Source organism: Lactuca sativa, chromosome 3, assembly GCF_002870075.4.
Source record: "Lactuca sativa cultivar Salinas chromosome 3, Lsat_Salinas_v11, whole genome shotgun sequence".
Lineage (NCBI taxonomy): Eukaryota > Viridiplantae > Streptophyta > Magnoliopsida > Asterales > Asteraceae > Lactuca > Lactuca sativa.
In genome coordinates, this window is record NC_056625.2 from 169,931,674 (window position 1) to 169,951,660 (window position 19,987).

Consider the following 19,987-nt stretch of genomic DNA (forward strand, 5'->3'; position numbering starts at 1 on the left):
TATCCATGGAGCTCCAAATGGTTACATCCATAATCCATAAACCATGGATCATTAATCCACCATAAAAGAATTGATGATTGTCATAATCAACCCTATATATTTAATTAGTCTCACTTTGATCACCAAATTAATACTAGATTAATACTTGATCAATACTAATTAAATAACACTATTATTAATATATTAGAACTTATAATATATTAATAATCATAAGTGCCATATTCTCTCATTTAGTCTATCCAAGTATTGCAATTCCATGCAACCCAAATGGACCATGCTGGGTCGGATCAAGTACATACCAAATAAAGTTATGGACTTACACATTATATCCAACAGTCTCCCACTTGGATAAGTCTAATAACTATATTTGCAAATATGACTTCAAAATCCGACTAGCAATCATAGCTATTTCAAAGTCTCTCGGAAATGAGATGATGATGATACGCCATTTAAGATAAGTGATCATATAATCCTCTGCTCTCATGATATCAACCGGACAAACACATGGAACATGGTCTTACTTATTGTCCAACACTTGTTTCTCGATCTCCAATTTGTTTCGACATAGAAATAAATTGAAAACATCAATTAGGTTCTGACCGGGCCCGGTACATAGGTCAAAACCAAATCATCGAGGGGCCCATATATTGCTTCTATTTCTAGAAGGAACAGATAAAGTTCGACTGATATGCTTGTACTAACTACTTGTTGAATTACTCACAAAGGCACGTTTTATAACATCGAGTTACCAATGCGTTTTCGTACAATCAATGAATAACCAACTCATAGTCAACAACTCATATCTCTAGGTTTGAAGATTTATATGATATTACCGTCTCACGATCACTCGAGATAAATTCCATGATGTGATGCAAGTGAGCGTGGGTTGAATCCAATACTCAGCCCTGATGAGTACTCATGAATGTTGTAGCAACCAGTGCATTGTCTAAAGCACTTTAGACAAATCATAAAAGCCAAATTCATGACAGTCTTGAATCAATACTTACTTCCAAAGTTTGACCGACTGTGGATGGTTTGAATAATAACATGATTATTCTGGAAGTAAAAACATGCAAAATTGAAACATAGTAAACAATCAACACAAGATAGTAACACCTTACTCATAAATAAATAACAACTTTTATTTATCATCAAATGTCAATTACATTTTACAAGTTTCAGGAATCTAATTATTGAAACTATATCATCCTTCAGCCCAATGCGCCTTGCATGCTGTAAATGCTTAACCCTGCTCAGTCCCTTCGTGAAGGGATCTGCCGGGTTCTCATATGATGATACCCTCTTTGCCACGAGTAGTCCTTCTTCTATTCTATGTCTGATGAAATGGTATTTTCTGTCAATGTGCCTAGATCTCCCGTGATCTCTTGGTTCTTTCGCCAAAGCAACCACACTTTCACTGTCACAGAAAATTTCCATTGGCTCCTTTATAGCTGGTACAACTCCAAGGTCTCTGATGAAGTTCTTTAGCCATATCGCCTCTTTTGCTGCCTCGCTTGCTGCTATGTACTCTGATTCACAAGTTGAATCAGCTACTGTCTCCTGCTTGGAACTTTTCCAAGTAATCGCTCCTCCATTTAGGATAAAGACCCAGCCTGACTGAGAGCGGAAATTATCCCTATCAGTTTGAAAGCTAGCATCACTATATCCTTCCACTCTCAAGTCATCACTGCCTCCGAGGGTAAGGACCCAGTCCTTAGTCCTCCGCAAATACTTGAGAATGTTCTTTACCGCTGTCTAGTGTGCCTTGCCAGGGTTCCCTTGATATCTACTGACCATGCTCAAAGCAAAGGCCACACCAGGGCGAGTACAAGTCATAGCATACATGATCGAGCCCACAGTGGGAGCATATGGTATCTGACTCATCTCAGCTATCTCAGCCTCTGTACTCAGACTCTGAGTCTTACTTAGCTTGGCATTACTCTGGATTGGTAACTCTCATTTCTTGGAATCTTCCATACTGAACCTCTTCAGTACCTTATCCACATAAGTACTTTGACTAAGTCCAATTAGTCTCTTACTCCTATGTCTCAATATCCTTATCCCTATGATATAGGCAGCTTCCCCAAGGTCTTTCATAGCAAAACACTTCCCAAGCCAGGCCTTAACCTCCTGCAAAGTTGGGATGTCGTTTCCTATTAGAAGTATGTCATCCACATACAACACCAAGAAGCTAACTATGCTCCCACTAGCCCTGACATACACACAAGACTCATCCTCACTCCTAGAAAAGCCAAACTCTTTGAATTTCTCATCAAAGCAAAGATTCCACCTGCGAGATGCTTGTTTCAATCCTTAAATGGATTTTTCAAGCTTACACACTCTATTAGGGTATTTTGGATCGACAAAACCCTCTGGCTGAGCCATGTAAACATCCTCAGCCAACTTCCCATTAAGGAAAGCGGTTTTGACATCCATTTGCCATATTTCATAGTCATGAAATGTAGCTAAGGATAAAAACACTCTAATAGACTTAATCTTAGCTACTGGTGAGAAGGTCTCATCATAGTCAACTCCTGGAGTTTGAGTAAAGCCCTTCGCAACCAGTCGCGCTTTATAAGTGTGTACTTTCCCATCCATGTCGGTCTTCTTCTTGAAGATCCATTTGCACCCAACTGTCTTACGACCTGGTACATTGTCAACCAAGTTCCAAACTTGATTGTCATACATGGACTGAATCTCGCTGTCCATATCCTCCTTCCAATTTGTAGACTCAGGGCCTGCCATGGCTTCTTTATAATTATTAAGTTCATCCAAATCTATCAGTGTACTATCACTGATAAATGTATCACCTTCAGTGGTGATGTGATAACCATAATAAAATTCAGGTGTGTTCCTCACCCTAGTGGAACGTCTTGGAGGTACAGACTCATCTATCGGCTCAACAGGAGTTTCCTCCTCAGGTTGGCTGACAGCATTTGAGGTTCCTTCACCACTTGACTCTTGAAGCTCTTCAAGGTCAATTTGCCTCCCATTGTCCCCTTGGCTTATGAATTCTCTCTCACGAAAGACTCCTCTTCTTGATACAAAGACCATATTATCACTGGGTCTGTAGAAGAGGTAACCAAAGGATCTCTGTGGGTAGCCGATGAAAATACACATCTCGCTTCAGGGCTCAAGCTTGTCTTGAGTCTCACGGCTCACAAAAGCTTCACAACCCCAAATCTTGATGTGGTCCAAATTGGGCACTTTCCTAGTCCACATATCGTGAGGTGTTTTGGCAACCTTTTTAGTAGGGACTAGATTAAGGATATGGGCAGCAGTCTCTAAGGCATACCCCCAGAAAGAGATTGGTAACGAAGCTCGACTCATCATGGAACGAACCATATCCAATAGGGTTCGATTGCGCCTCTCATCTACACCATTCAACTGTGGTGTCCTGGAAGGTGTCAATTGTGAGACAATCCCACATTCCTTAAGATAGTCAAGGAACTCAATGCTAAGATACTCTCCTCCCTGATCGGATCGGAGCATCTTGATGTTCCTGCCCAATTGATTCTCAACTTCTTGCTTAAACTCTTTGAACTTTTCAAAGGTTTCTGACTTATGCTTGATTAAGTAAATATATCCATATCTACTGTAATCATCAGTGTGTACAAGGTCCAACAAAACTTCACCCCTATCACAAGTACCTGTGAAGGGTGACTTTGTTATTTTTCCAAGTAAACAAGACTCGCAACTATCATCTGACTTGAGGTCAAATGATTCCAAGACTCCAGCCTTTTGGAGTTGGCCTATGCGCTTCTTGTTAACATGTCCAAGACGACAATGCCACAAGGATGCTTTGTCCAAGCTATCAGAAGAATCAATATACAACACATTATTTCCTATATTGTCTACAACATTCACAGCTTCATATACACCATGACAAGGTATTGCTTTTAAGTAAAATACATCATTGTAATAAACATTAATAGCACCATTTTTATTATCAAATGAAAATGTAAAACCTTGTTTGTACAAGCCATGAAAAGAAATAATATTTCTCGCCATTTCGGGCGAGTAACAACACTTATTCAAATCTAACATTAACCCATTATTAAGCAATAAAGAATAAACTCCTATCTTGGTAACAGGTGATGCTTTCCTGTTGCCCATGACTAAGTTTATCTTCCCGTGCTCCACTTGCTCACTTCTTCTTAGTGCCTGCAAATTAGTACAAATGTGAATACCACACCCTGTATCAAGCACCCAAGAATTAGCATTAGATGAGTTGTTCTGCATGGGTGGGTTTAACCTTCCCATCCTTTACATCTTGCAGATATTTGGCGCAGCTTCGCTTGAAGTGTCCCTTATCCTGGCAATAGAAGCATTGTGCTTCCTTTGGGTTTGAAGAAGGAGTAATGGGACCTTTCTTTGTCCCACTCGAAGAGGAACCATCAAGAGTCTTACCCTTGGTACCCTTCGTAGGGCTTTTCCTCTTCTTACCCTTCCCTTGCCCAATTGCAAGAACAGGGGCTGCTAAAGGAGTAGAAGTAGCAACCGCTTTACCCTTAAGGCCATTTCAGCTGTCCTTAAGAGTCCTTGAATTTTGCTAAGTGTGACTTCCTCCTTCTTCATATGATAAGTCATACAAAACTGATTATAACTTGGAGGTAAGGAATGGAGAATGATGTCAATCGCCAATTCCTCAGGGAAGTCAACATTGAGCTTTAGCAACCGGTCAACAAACCTCTGCATTTTCTGCAAGTGACCGGTGATGGGTTCACCATCCTTCATCCTTGCAGTTATCATGGAGGAAATGATTTCATACCTCTCTTGACGCGCGCTCTAATGGTACCTTTCCATCAGATCTAGGTGCATCTCATAGGGGTAGAAATCTTCATAAGATTTTTGGAGTTCCGGAGTCATTGTGGCCATCATGATGCAGGACACCTTGGTGACATCCTTTTCATGTGCAATGAACTCCGCAATCTCTTCTGGAGTAGTAGTGGCTTCATTAACAACCTTAAGCTCCCTATCAAGGACATATTCTTTGTCCTCATAGCGGGTAATCATCCTGATGTTTCTGATCCACTCATTGAAGTTGGATCCATCAAAGATGACCTTACCACACAAGTTCATTAGGGAAAAGGAGCCTGTAGGGTTTGAGCCAGCAGCATTATTGGAAGACATCTGGAATAAAAGGAAGATAAGTTTCATTAGATTAAGAGTCCTTAATAAGTCACCCAAATGAAATATTAAGGCTAGGATCCAAAAAACTATTTATAGGTGGAAGAGCGATGCCGTAATCCACACTATAAAATATTTGAAGGTAGGTAAATGACGATTTACCAATTTCCACCATAAGAACGAAATATTTTATTATTAGGTTTTATTGGTTTTGAAACTCCTAGATCTTTTGAGATATATTAAACTTTTCAATGGCATGTTTGAATCTCGAATGTGCCCTTTCAAGTTTGTGACTGGGATGCCGAGGATCACAAACAAGGTGTGAATAACCATACAAATTGACTTGGTACCCTTAACAATATTACCTAATCGATGTGTCGATTAACCACACACGCTCCACCGATCTATAATAAAGTCAAGTTACCCTTTGCCACTCTTACTAGTCCATGTTAGTGTGTCGGTTAACCACACACGCTCCACTAACGACTTGGTAAGGTACAAAGCCTAATTTTATGGGCTAGCACCAAATTCACATTTTCCTAAAGTAACTAAGATTGGGAATTTATAATGTATAGTTACTTTATAATTCATTATACTTTTAATGAGAATTTAAAGTCGTATCCTACCCGTTCGGCTAACGACCCTCCACCGATCAAGGAAGCGGTGGGTGAGAGTGGACACCCATTAAGTCACCATTTTATAGGCAACAACCTTATACCCCCCTTATAGACCGGCTTCGTGAATGAGGCATACTAACGGTAAGAATGACATATTCTTATACATATCTATATAATAAAATTATAATAATAGTATAATTGTTGATTTTTAAACTTTTTAAAAATCTAAGGTTTAATTTGGAATTAAAGTATTAGAGTGTAAGACTTTTCAAATTCCAAAACTTGAGGGCAAGAATTGAAACTATTCCAAGTCTCTTCAATTTGTAACTTATGAGTTTTAATGGTTCATAAAAATGAAGACTCTTCATTTTATGAAACCTCTTTAGTTCTTTAATCACAATTTAAAGAAGTGACTTTTGGTTATCCATAACTTGAGGACAAGTTATGAACACCATCATTGTCATTAAGATCATGAATTAAACACAAATGGAGGTTACACATAATTCCTATGATCTTCTAAAAACTCATAAGAACACAAATTCATATCAAGCAATTTCAACAATCATATTAACATATAAAATACTTGAAAATTGATAAAAGCCATGCAAAATGGGTTAACATAATCATTATCATTTTGAAAAATAGATTTTACAAGTCCAAAACAAATTGGGATCATGATTTTAATCCATTTCCAGCAACAAAACACGAAAAGACTGCCCAACACGCACCTACTCGTCGAGTGCATGATTCTACTCGACGAGTAGGATGAATTTGTTCATGGACTTGGCGAGTCCAGTTGACAGTGAGCAAAATTTTTGATTTTCAAGCAGTTTTGCATCAAGTATACAGAAAACAATCCTAGGCTCTGATACCACTGATGGGTTTTGAGCATTCTAACACTTCCTAAGTGTACATGCAACCCTAAAAACCTTGAATCTATTTTTTCTCTTGATGTTGCTTGGATTCCTTCAAGACTTTGTGAGCCTAGCACCCCAAATGTTGTGCCTCAAATGCTTCACACAACACCACAAAACTTGGAATAACTTGAGAGAATACTTCTAGAACTCAAAATTGGTTATGCCCTCTCTAGTAACACTAGGTCACCATTTTGCTAGCCAAAGGGTTGCTTTTATAGTGGTGTCATAATTAGGGTTTCATTAAGAAGACCCATAATTGTCATGACTCTTCATTTCTCATGACCCATGGGTTTGTAACTCCCATGGACTATCCATGGAGCTCCAAATGGTTACATCCATAACCCATAAGCCATGGATCGTTAATCCACCATAAAAGAATTGATGATTGTCATAATCAACCCTATATATTTAATTAGTCTCACTTTGATCACCAAATTAATACTAGATTAATACTTGATCAATACTAATTAAATAACACTATTATTAATATATTAGAACTTATAATATATTAATAATCATAAGTGCCATATTCTCTCATTTAGTCTATTCAAGTATTGCAATGCCATGCAACCCAAATGGACCATGCCGGGTCGGATCAAGTACATACCACATAAGGTTATGGACTTAGACACTATATCCAATATACTTTACCTCCTACAGAGTCGGGACGTCGTTTCCTATGAGCAGTATGTCATCGACATACAAAACGAGAAAGCTAACTATGCTCCCACTGGCTTTGACATATACACATGATTCATCTTCGCTTCGTACAAATCCAAACTCTTTGAATTTCTCATCAAAGTAAAGATTCCATCTGCAAGACGCCTGCTTAAGTCCATAAATGGACTTCTCAAGCTTGCACACTCTATTTGGATGCTTCGGATCGACAAAACCCTTTTGCTGAGCCATGTAAACATCCTCAGCCAACTTTCCATTAAGGAAAGCGGTCTTGACATCCATTTGCCATATCTCATAATCATGAAATGCGGCAGTAGCTAGCATCACCCTAATAGATTTTATCTTCGAAATTGGTGAGAAGGTCTCATCATAGTCAACTCCGGGAGTTTGATTAAAGCCCTTCGCAACCAATCGCGCCTTGTACGTGTGCACATTCCCATCCATGCCGGTCTTCTTCTTGAAGATCCATTTGCACCCAACCGTCTTACGTCCGGGCACATTGTCAACCAAATTCCAAACTTGGTAGTCATACATGGACTGAATCTCGCTGTCCATTGCCTCCTTCCATTTTACAGACTTCGGGCCTGCCATGCCTTCCTTATAGCAATTAGGTTCATCTAGATTTATTAGCGCACTATCGCTAATATACGTGTCCCCTTCGGTAGTAATATGAAAACCATACAACTAGGGTTGAACTCAAACTCTTTCAGAACATCTAAGAGGTAATGACTCGTCAATTGGTTCAACCGGAGTTTCCTCCTCGGGTTGAACGCCAGCGGTAGAGGTTCCTTCATCGCTCGACTCTTGAATCTCTTCAAGATCGATTTGCCTCCCACTATCTCCTTGGCTTATGAGTTCTCTCTCTCGAAAAGCCCCTCTCCTCGCAACGAAGACTACATTGTCACTCGGTCAATAGAAGAGATATCCAAAGGATTTATGTGGGTAGTCGATGAAAATACATCGCTCACTACAAGGTTCAAGCTTGTCATGAGTTTCTCATCTTACGAAAACTTCACAACCCCAAACCTTGATATGTGCCAACGAGGGAGCTTTCCCTGTCCACATCTCGTGAGGTGTTTTGGCAACCTTCTTTGTAGGGACTCGGTTAATGATATGGGCGGCAGTCTCTAAGGCATACCCCCAAAATGAGATAGGTAGTGAAGCACGACTCATCATAGAACGAACCATGTCCAACAGGGTTCGATTGCGCCTTTCTGCCACACTGTTCAACTGCGGTGTCCTAGGTGGCGTCAATTGTGAAACTATTCCACATTCCTTGAGATAGTCGTGGAATTCAAGACTTAGGTACTCTTCCCCCTCGATCGGATCGAAGCATCTTGATTTTCCTGCCAAATTGATTCTCCACTTCATTTTTGAACTCTTTGAACTTTTCAAACGTTTCAGACTTGTGCTTGATTAAGTAAATATACCCATATTTATTATAATCATCGGTGAAAGTCACGTAGAAGCGGTTTCCATCCTTTGTGGTGGATCTAAAGGGTCCACATACATCGGTATGTATGAGATCCAATAAACCCTCACCCCTTTCACATGTGCCAGTGAAGGGTGACTTGGTCATCTTTCCAAGTAAACAAGATTCGCATGTGTCATCTTCCCTAAGGTCGAATGACTCCAACACTCCATCCTTTTGGAGTTGGGCTATGCGCTTCTTGTTGACATGTCCAAGACGACAATGCCACAAAAACGCTTTATCCATACTATTGGAAGAATCTATACATAACACATCATTTCCTAGGTTATCTACAACCATAACAGTTTCATAAATTCCATTACAAGACATAGCTTCAAAGTATAAAACACCATTTAGATAAGCATAAATAGAACCATTCATAATATTAAACGAATATCTAAATCCCTGTCTAAACAAACCATGAAATGAAATGATGTTTCTTGCCATATCTGGCGAGTAGCAATAATTATTTAAATCTAGACCTAATCCATTACTTAGCACTAAAGAATACACTCCAATCTTGGTGACAGACGACGATCTTCTGTTTCCCATGATTAGATTTATTCTTCCTTGCTCCACATCTCTATTTCTTCTTAATCCCTGCAAGTCAGAACAAATGTGGTAACCACATCTTGTGTCAAGAACCCAAGAAATAGTGTGAGATGAATTACTAGATTTAATTTTGTATATACCTACAAAAGATGGCTTGATCTTTCCATCCTTGATGGCTTGCAGATATTTCGGGCAGCTTCTCTTCCAATGCCCTATCTTGTGGCAATGATGGCACTCTGCCTCCTTCGGGTTAGGGTTGGGCTTAGCAGGATCAACTTTGGTCCCACTAGAAAAGGAACCATCTTGGGACTTTCCCTTGCGGTGGATCTTTGAGGAATCCTTCCTCTTCTTGCCCCTTCCCTGCCCTATAGCCAAGACAGGAGCAACGGTTGGTGCGGGAGTTGGTGCAACAGACTTGTCCTTTAGGTTGCTCTCAGCAGTCCTTGGAGTTTGCTTAGGGTGACCTCTTCCTTGTTCATGTGGTAGGTCATCCTAAATTGGTTGTATCATGAAGGCAAGGAATGAAGAACAATGTCGATGGCCAATTCCTCCCCAAAGTTAACATTTAACTTGCAAAGACGATCAACATATCGTTGCATCTTTTGCAAGTGCACAGTCAACGATTCTCCATTTCCCATCTTAGCGGTGATCATGTTAGTGATGATCTCGTAACGCTCTTGCCTCGCGCTTTGGTGGTACCTCTCCATCAAGTCTTGATTCATTTCATACAGATACATGTCCTTATAGGACTTTTGGAATTCTTGGTTCATAGTGGCTATCATGATGCAATGAACTTTCGTTGCATCACGTTCGTGTGTCTCAAAGACAGCCATCTCTTCGGGAGTAGCGATTTCTGGGTTGACCTTCTCGAGCTTTTCGTCGAGGACATACTCTTTGTCCTCGTAGCGTGCAATGGTGCGAATGTATCTTATCCATTCGCTAAAGTTGGTACCATCGAAGGTCACCTTTTGGCAAAGACTCATTAAGGTGAATGAGTTGGCAGCAACATTGTTTGCGTTCAATATCTACAAATAGAAAGGACAAAGTTTGATTAGAATTTGTATCCCTAATTAAACACCCAAAATGAAAAATTAGGGCTAGGACCCAACAACATTATTTACATATTAGAAAAGGGATGTCGTAATCCAATCATGCAAATAATTTGGAGGTAAGTGAATGACGATTCACTAATTCTTCACCACGAAAACATAACCTTAAGTTTAATTGAGAATTCCTACATTTTAGAGATTCATTGAACTTTTCAATGGCATGTTTAAATCTCAATATGCCCCTCTACTTTGTGACTGGGATACCAAGGATCACAAAGCAGGTGTGAACTACCATGAAAATCTACATGGTGCCTTCATTGTTGCAATCATCTATTCGATGTGCCGGTAAACCACACACGCTCCATCGAACTATGATAAACAATGAATCACCCTTTGCCACCTTTGCTTAGAACCAATTAGTGTGCCGGTAAACCACACACGCTCCACTAACTTCTTAACAAGGGTGCAAAGTGCAATTTCATGGGATTGCATCAATTCACTTTTCCTAAAGTAACTAAGATTGAGAATTTTATAAAATAGTTTAGTTACTTTATAGTTTCATTATACTTATTAATGAGGAGAGAGAGTTGCCCTATCCTACCCGTTCGGCTAACGACCCTCCACCGGTCAAGCAAGCGGTGGGTGTGAGTGTACACCCATTAAGCGCCATTTTATAGGCAGCAACCTTATACCCACCTTATAGACCGGCTTCGTGAATGAAGCCTACTAACAGTAAGACTGGCATTTTAATTTTACTTATATATTTATTAAGCTTTTAATAATATAAATATTATAGGGTTGAATTTTAAACTTGTAAAACTCTAGGGGTTGAAATTTAAATTCTTCTAAATTAAACTATTAATCACAAAATTCAAATTTCAAAACTTCAGGATAGAAATTGAACTTTTCACACAATAGGGATCAAATAACAAATAATTCAAATTAAACAACTAATTTCATAATTATCTATATTTGACCTAATTAAATTTTGGTCATTAGATAATTACCAAATAATCTTAAATAGTCCAATATTTATCATATAAATAATCAATATTTAAAGGATTTGAAATTCTCTATGTTTATGTCAAGGATAACCATTAAATTAAGTTAAAATTCGGATTTTTACATAATAAAACAATTCAGGTATCAATCCAGGACAAAACAGCAACAAAATCCCGAATTATCCTCCGTCTGACGCTTGGACTCGCCGAGTAGGGCCAACTCGCCGAGTCCAAACACTGACTCGCCGAGTTGGGTCGATAGAGGGCAAGAAAAACAATTTTCAGCAAGCAAAACAGTTAAGTATCACATTCAATTGAAACCAATCATGGCTCTGATACCACTGATGGGTTTTGGACAAAAGAACTTTACCTATGTGCACATACAACCCTATAGCTTGGATCTAGGTTTCACTAATTGAACTTGCAACATATCCAAGACTTTCATGGCTAGATCTAACGTAAACAAACAATTAAAACATATGAAAACAGATTTAGAATGATACCTTGAGTTACTTGCTTGAAAACCTTCTTCTTCTTAGAGCTTAGAGTCACAAATGTCACTCATCTAATGGCTTATAAACACCAACTAGCAAGAAGATGATTTGAGAGAGATGAGGAAGAGGGAAATCAGCACTAGAGTTTCTCCAATTACCAGGGTGTCCGATTTCTTCAACCCTATGGGTCTATTTATACTATGAGCTCCTAGGGTTTCACCCTTAAACCCTAATTGGATAACTTAGCCTCAAAGCAATCCAAATCCCTTCCTAGATAAGGCCTTGGACGATTTCTAGGTGATCCATATCCCTAAAATCGTCCAACCCTATATCCATAAGGGTTATCAGCTCAAAATACAACTTTCACACATTTGACGGTTTATACCCCTTCATTCAATTAATCTCTTTAAGTCACCAAATTAATTCCTAATTAATTTATGACCTATATTAATCAAATAATATTATTATTCCTTGAACATATTATTCTTATAATATATATTAATAATAATATCTCTTCTCTCTAAATCACCCTATCAAGTTGCTATGGTGAAGGCAACCCAAAAGGACCATGCACAACCAGGTCAAGTACTTACCAAATATAGTTACAGCCTTAGACACTAATCCAACACACACATGGGTTAATCAGAATGTACCATAAATAAAGAAAAACACCACATTCTTTATTATGTGATTCTGAAATATACTTCATATCTGAATGATATAAGATTTCTTCTTCTTCTTCTTCTTGTCAAGTTTTTGAATAGAGAATGAACATTTGAATCTTCAACATATCCTAGACCAAATGTTCTAGCCTGCTCTGATACTAATTGAACGTCCCAAACCCTTTGTAGATTCATAGATCAAATATAAAAAAGAAAGAGCAATGAAGAACATAGAAGTGTCACAAATATATCTTTCACCAAGAGAGGGGTGTTCTCACCAAGAGAACGAAGGTCACAAAGACAAATGGCATAAAGCTGTCACAAAGACACGAATAGGGTTTTACCCTAATACATAAATAAATACTAATCTAATCTAGTAAATGCCTTCAATCAAGGGATTGTATCTAATCTACATATAAACTAATCCACTATATATATATATATATATATATATATATATATATATATATATATATATATATATATATATATATGGAATGTATCAGATAAGATCTACTCCAGATTTGGATATCAGTAGCAACATATTAGAGGCTTATTAGAACATCAGCTTCAGAGAGTCAGACTGATCAGGGCATCAACGTTTGTGTTTGGATATCAGTTTCAGCTTCAGCTTCAGCAAATAGTACCATCAATGTATCACCTGATCAATATGTCAACAGTGTATAACCATCAGCGTCTAGACACACTGATCAGTCTTTAGTAGATGGTGTCTTCATGCCTTTGGTGTTGATAGAGTCTTCAAGGTTATTTAGTCATCAGGACATGGTCTTCAGTCTTCGACATATGAATTTCCATCATCATAACTTCATATTAACTATGACTATGATGTATACATTTTGCATCATCAGATCTATATACAAATGTGTGACTCAACAAAATATCGACCTTCTTTTTAGCCGCCATATTGTTTAGCAGTGTTGCCTCTCCTTCCAGTGCCGCTGCACATCCTTGTTCAACTACAAGAGCTTTCATCTCACCTTCCATGATGTGAAGTTATTTGAACCATTGAATTTCACCAAATTAAACTTGTGAGTAGACATCTTCAATCACAGAAATACAAACCACATCACTGATACCGCTTGTTATGAAGTAAAATGGATAATAAGCTAAAATGTAAGCATAAGACACAATATTTATGTGGTTCGGTCAAGGTGACCTACATCAATGGGCAGGAGGGTAGTATTCTTTATTTAAGATCCCTTAAATAGAGGTTACGGGTAAAGTTTTGATAGAGATTCGCCTAACACTCTAGAATCTAAGATAAAAAATGGCCTAGCATGCATCCCTATTTTTACTTGAGGAATCAGACCTAAACCCCTAATGGGCCAAGGCCATTGGGCCATAGACTGATGAAAGGTGTCAACCAATCATAATTCACCATGCAAATCTTCTAGAACATTCTTCCATGTCATACAACTCATGAGTATCAATAACGCATATGATGGACCACCTTGACTGTAGTGGAGCATCATGATGTAAAGGTGGTGCATCATTACCACTAATGGCCCAACATCCATTGTGGCGGCACAACATGGTGTATTTGTTGAGATTGATCATCTTCTAGTAAAACGTGGATCAAAATGGCACAAAAAAGGAATCAAGATGGCACATCATGTACCAAGATGGTCCATGGTAGCACAACATCTCCTCCATGGCACAACGTCTCATGAGGATGATACAACTTCTCCTCAAGATGGCGTAACTTCTCCTCCTTGGTGTAACTCCACTCCTTGATCGCTCAATAATTCCCTTATGGCACAACATCCATTCCTTTGGCGCAAATCCTTTCCTCTTGGCTCAACAACTTCATGAATGGTGCATGATATGACCCTATGGCGCAACATCCTCTATGCTTGGCACAACTTCCATCTTCATGGAGCAACATGTTGCTCCATGTTGCTCTAAGTGCACCATGTTGTTCCGAACCACTCCAAGTCGGACAAAACCACTCCAAGCCACTCCAAGTAACTCCAAGCCAATCTAAGTTGCTCCAAACCATCTTTTGGAAGATCCGTTCCTTTTTCACTTGTTTCGTTCCTTTGTATGATGATTCATTCCTTTCTCATAAGATACGTTCCTTTGTCACATCCTCCATGAACCCCAAGTGCTCCAATGTGATCTAAGTGCTCCAAATGTTCCATAAGCATGATGCAAATGTTCAAGTCACATTTAACAAAGCTTTCTACATAAATATAAATAAATAAAATATGTTTCTTTATGTATTGTTTTTAACCTTTTTTGAAGATCAATATCTTCTTATATGTGTTTGCATATATGTAACTATGATGTTTTTTTCTTGTAATTATAGATTTTTGTTGTATAAATATTACTAATTTTAGCATAAATACTAAATATAAAATCTATAATTTCAAATCTTAAACTTATACATCGTCGATTAAATTTAAATAGGCAAAACTACAAAAAAGATCCTCTTGGTATGCATTTTTTCAAAAAAAATGTCCAACCTATTCAAATTTTGGATTGATGATCATTTTCAACAAATGATTATATCCTTCTTAGTATTTTTAAGAATTTTTTTAAAAATATTGTTTAAATATGTAATAAATATTAAAAGTAAATGGACTCATATATATATATATATATATATATATATATATATATATATACCACCATTTGAAGAACATTCACATGTTCTTGTTCTTGTTCTTATTCTTATTCAAAGAAGCCCATAAAATCGTCAACTAATCATAAGAACACACTATATACCGCTTTAAGATGATCAAAATTGATTAAATGCACAAGCTAAAAACTTATTTGCTGAAATCTAATAAAAAAAAACATACCCACAAAGAATGATTGCATTTGGGTTTAAAGTCATCCCTCTAGAAACTTGCATCCGGGCCTAAAGTTGTTGTCAGAGTTTGAGTGGAGATTACCTCTAGGTCTAAATCGTCACTATCGGAATCATGCATCTACGTCTAAAGTAATCGCCAAAATTTTGCACTAGTTCTAGTTTGTGAATCCATATCAAAATTCAGAATGTCTAGACGATGACATATCAACTCGACACCACCTAACCCGTTCAAGAAACTTATCATTCTTTCAATCTCTTGATAGGATTTCAAACGATTGCATTTGGGTCGGTAGCAGTATGAAGCGTTCAAGCTGGGTACCCTTAATCATATCTTTCACTTTAACATCATGAGAAAATTTCCAGAGTTGTTGAGACCAAGATCAGTAATGACAATATCGCTTTCCAGCGAGAGAGAGGTGCGACGAGAGGTGCGCGATCTGAGTTGTTGAGACCAATAAATGAAAAACTAAAGAGGAAATTGACACCTTTTTCATAGTGGTTGAGTGGATTACGGATGGATGCGCATCAAAACTTCTTCATCCCAATAAATGTGTTTGTGTGTTGGGGGGTAGGGGTTGTTTCTTTGGATCATAATTCATTTTGTTTGAGAGAGAGAGAGAGAGAGAGAGAGAGAGAGAGAGAGAGAGAGAGAGAGAGAGAGAGAGAGAGAGAGAGAGAGAGAGAGAGAGAGAGAGAGAGAGAGAGAGAGAGAGAGAGAGAGAGAGAGAGAGAGAGAGAGAGAGAGAGAGAGAGAGAGAGAGAGAGAGAGACGTGTGTTCATTTCCTTTTAAATTTTATATCTTTTATATATTTAAAAGATATTTTAAAAAATCTTAAAAATAATAAGAAGGGTATAATAGTTTTTAAATTTGGACAATGACCAAAACTGCAAGCAAATTTGCTGAAAAGACGAGCTGTCCGAAAGTTTAGTTGTTTCGATATTTTTTCCTAAAAAAATACATACAAGTATTTTTTTGTAATTTTGTCATTTAAATAAAATTAATTTGATTTCCTAGATCCACAAAAAAATAGTCATAAAGAAAGTGACATGGAAAACAGCACGTAAAAGAACGTATTCTATTCTTTTGTTCATTTCTATTTTCGAAAAACTATTTTTAAAATCCATATTTAAAGTTTATAGATCTATAATTATAATTGAATATAAAACTTGATTACCGAACAAATTAAAAACCAGTTACCCATAAGTCATTTTGTATTTTAAGTGATCATATTCCTTATTTTTTACAAACTAAAAATATAGGGTCTTAGAAAGTGCATCTTAAGAGGATGTTTTCAATAAAGAAAAAAATTTAAAATATTAAAAATTTATGTTCAAATTACCCAAATAATATCGATGCATGGTTTTCTCACCAAACTGTATGGTACTTTTTTAAAATTTATGCAAAACACATTAAATTTTGATTTTTCCACTGGCCCGTTTTGGTTTACATAATTGGATTTGGATTGATTTGAACTTGATAAGCTTTCATGATACCAATTTTTGCCCACACCATTAACGTATGAAACCCTTTTTTGCATTATACTGGCATTATTTAATTATGATTTATCATTTGATGTTACCATAAACCACATATGTTTTGCTTCGTGTAAAGTGATTGTTTTACTTTGTAAAAGAAAACATTGTTTAGAATGTCACTTAAACGATGTCAATCTTTCATTTGTCATACAGATATACGTTCTTGCTTTTAGGTTCTAATGGAATTCAAATAGTACCAACGTGCATAAGATATTTTGCTCTAATAATTCTATATGTTGGAATTTATGTGTATTTAATGAGTTAATTGTAGATTATATGTATACAACAAAATCTTAGTCAATTGAGAAGATGTCGGAAACATCTGTTATTTTCTAGTTAAAGTTTTCTTAACCTTGTTTTCTATGTGTAAGGGTGAAAACATGTCCAAAGCACATTCAAGTGGCGACACAGACGAGTTATCCATCACAATGGAAGCATCAGAAAACCAGCAACTTAAAGTTAGTTCGATGTTTCATGCTTATTACCCTCCTGGTTTTATCCGAAAGGTAATACACCAATTCCATCATTGTGGATTCGTACTACCATGATCCAAGTTTCATGCTCACTCTTCTTGTTTTTGTAGTTAAAAAACCAAAAATTAATAAATCTTCCCCAAGAAAAATTGTAATTGATTCGTAGAGTTTATATATGGGTTGGCATAATTGAGCTAAGTTCAGTTTTTAACTAAAACTAAAACCGAGCAAAAAGAAATTCGTTTTTTACTTTTGAAAAGAAATATTATAATCTTCAGGTTTGGTTGGTTTACTTCATCATTTTTTTTTGGTATTTCTGTTTTTCTATGAACTTTTTGTGTTTTTTATAACCATGTTAATAAAATCTAAACAGAAAAATAAGTACTTAACTCAAAACTATACTGAAATATAATGGAAGCCGGACGTAAACACAAACTTATTATTCTAATTTTTAGTAGAAACCGTAACCGTATTTTAATTATTTTAAATTTTAAAATGCTGAATAATAATTACACTCACAAAAAATCATGAACCACATCATGTGAGGGGTTCACATCAATCCGTCCAACACTTACGTGAGATGTCAATCACAAATCATTAACATTTTAGATATATAGTTCCAACAAAAATCATATAACACTAATGATATTTTGATGTGTGGAATTACAAATAAAATAAAAGAAGGTCATTAAAGGCTATTTCAGTTCCATGTTTCCAATTTTAACCATAAAAGAACTTAACCAACCCTAAAAATTCAGTTTTTAAAGAAATATACAACCAGTTTTTCAAAATATATCAACTTTCTAGGGTTTTTCATCCGGTTTTAGTTTTTTATTGTATGTTACTTGTGGTGGTGTGACTATGTTTTACTAGGTGGTGGCGGAGGTGGTGGCCACCTTCTTATTGGTGTTTGTTACATGTGGAGCGGCGGCACTTAGTGGAACCCATGAACATAAGGTGTCTTATCTTGGTGCTTCACTTGCCGGTGGCCTCATTGTCACCGTTATGATTTATGCAGTTGGGCATATTTCTGGTGCACATATGAACCCCGCAGTCACTATAGCTTTTGCAACCGTTAGACGATTCCCTTGGAATCAGGTACCTACCCTATAGACATAATTATAGGCTACATTAAATGCAAAATTATGATAGATATATCCAGATTATTTGATAAAGATGTAGGCACATGTGATATGAAAAAGCTTGGTAATAAAGGATGTCCTAATTTGAGCCATGAGGGCCCAATAGGATTGTTGCCATTTAAGGGAATCAAATATTTTAAAGACATCTATATTCAATTATGTTGTAATGTTAAATATGGATGTTATTGTTTCATCGATAATTATTTCATATTTTTTAATAATTACTCCCTCCATCCCAATATTATTGTTCACAGACAAAAAACACACAGATTAAGAAAAACATTAATTACTATTAACTTTATATAATAAAATTACAGTTTTGTCCTTACTTTACATTTAATGTTCCATTAAATGTTTAGTTGGTTAAGTAATAATAAGGGGGTATTTTGGTAAAAATATTATTTATTTTTAGAAATTGACTATTATTTTGGGACAAACCAAAAAGGAAAGATGGACTATAATTTTAGAACGGAGGGAGTATTTTAATTGTCTATAATTATAAGATGTGAATCACAAATATCTTTACAATTATCTACGATTATTGCGTCTACGTAGGTTCCATTCTATGCAGGAGCACAAGTGATAGGATCAATATCGGCTTCATTTTCCCTAAAGGTAATATTGCAGCCAATAAAGTATTTGGGTACAACAACACCTTCAGGGACTGATTTACAAGCTCTAATCATGGAAATCATTGTAACTTTCACAATGATGTTTGTTACATCAGCCGTAGCCACTGATTCTAAAGCCGTAAGAGCATAATTAAAAGTAGAATTCTCTTTAAGAAACATTAATTTAATACTTGTTATGTAAACAAGTACTTTGTTCTTCAAATGTTTTCAGGTAGGAGAGTTAGCAGGTATAGCGGTAGGATCATCAGTATGCATTACTTCTATCTTAGCAGGGTAAAAGTTAAAATTCTAAAGTATTGTTATTGTGACTTAATACTGTTCTTATAGCTTAATATAAACCAGTAAATCTTTGTTTTTAGACCTATATCAGGAGGATCAATGAACCCTGCACGCACTATTGGACCAGCAATAGCTAGTAATGTTTATAAGAGTATTTGGGTGTATGTTGTTGGACCTATAACAGGGACGTTATCAGCGGTGATGTGTTACAGTTTTATTCGAGAAACAAATGAACCAATTCAAGCAATCTCTTCGTTTAAGTTTCTCAGAATGAGAAGCCATGATGAACATGTTGATGTAAAGGATGGTATAAGTTATTTGAAATAGTTGATAGACTAGCATTAGTTGCAAAGGATGCTTGAATGTATATTAGAAATTTCATAATGGTTACTACTTGCAACATGGTAAAGATCATATCTATTTACCAAATGACTTAATCGTACATCATGTCTCATGAGATCAAACGACTTATGTCTCATGAGATCAAAAGAAGACATTAACTTCTATCTTTGGCCGA

The 19,987-nt window shown here is 36.7% G+C and overlaps 1 protein-coding gene across 1 annotated transcript; it reads left to right on the forward strand.

Moving 5' to 3' along the window:
* Positions 1-16,977: 16,977 nt before the first annotated feature.
* Positions 16,978-19,987, forward strand: LOC111917332 (aquaporin NIP2-1). Its single transcript, XM_023913024.3, has 5 exons — positions 16,978-17,450; positions 18,291-18,515; positions 19,115-19,309; positions 19,403-19,464; positions 19,551-19,987. The coding sequence occupies exons 1-5, from the start codon at positions 17,307-17,309 to the stop codon at positions 19,795-19,797; spliced, it is 873 nt and encodes a 290-aa protein (XP_023768792.1). The 5' UTR covers positions 16,978-17,306; the 3' UTR covers positions 19,798-19,987.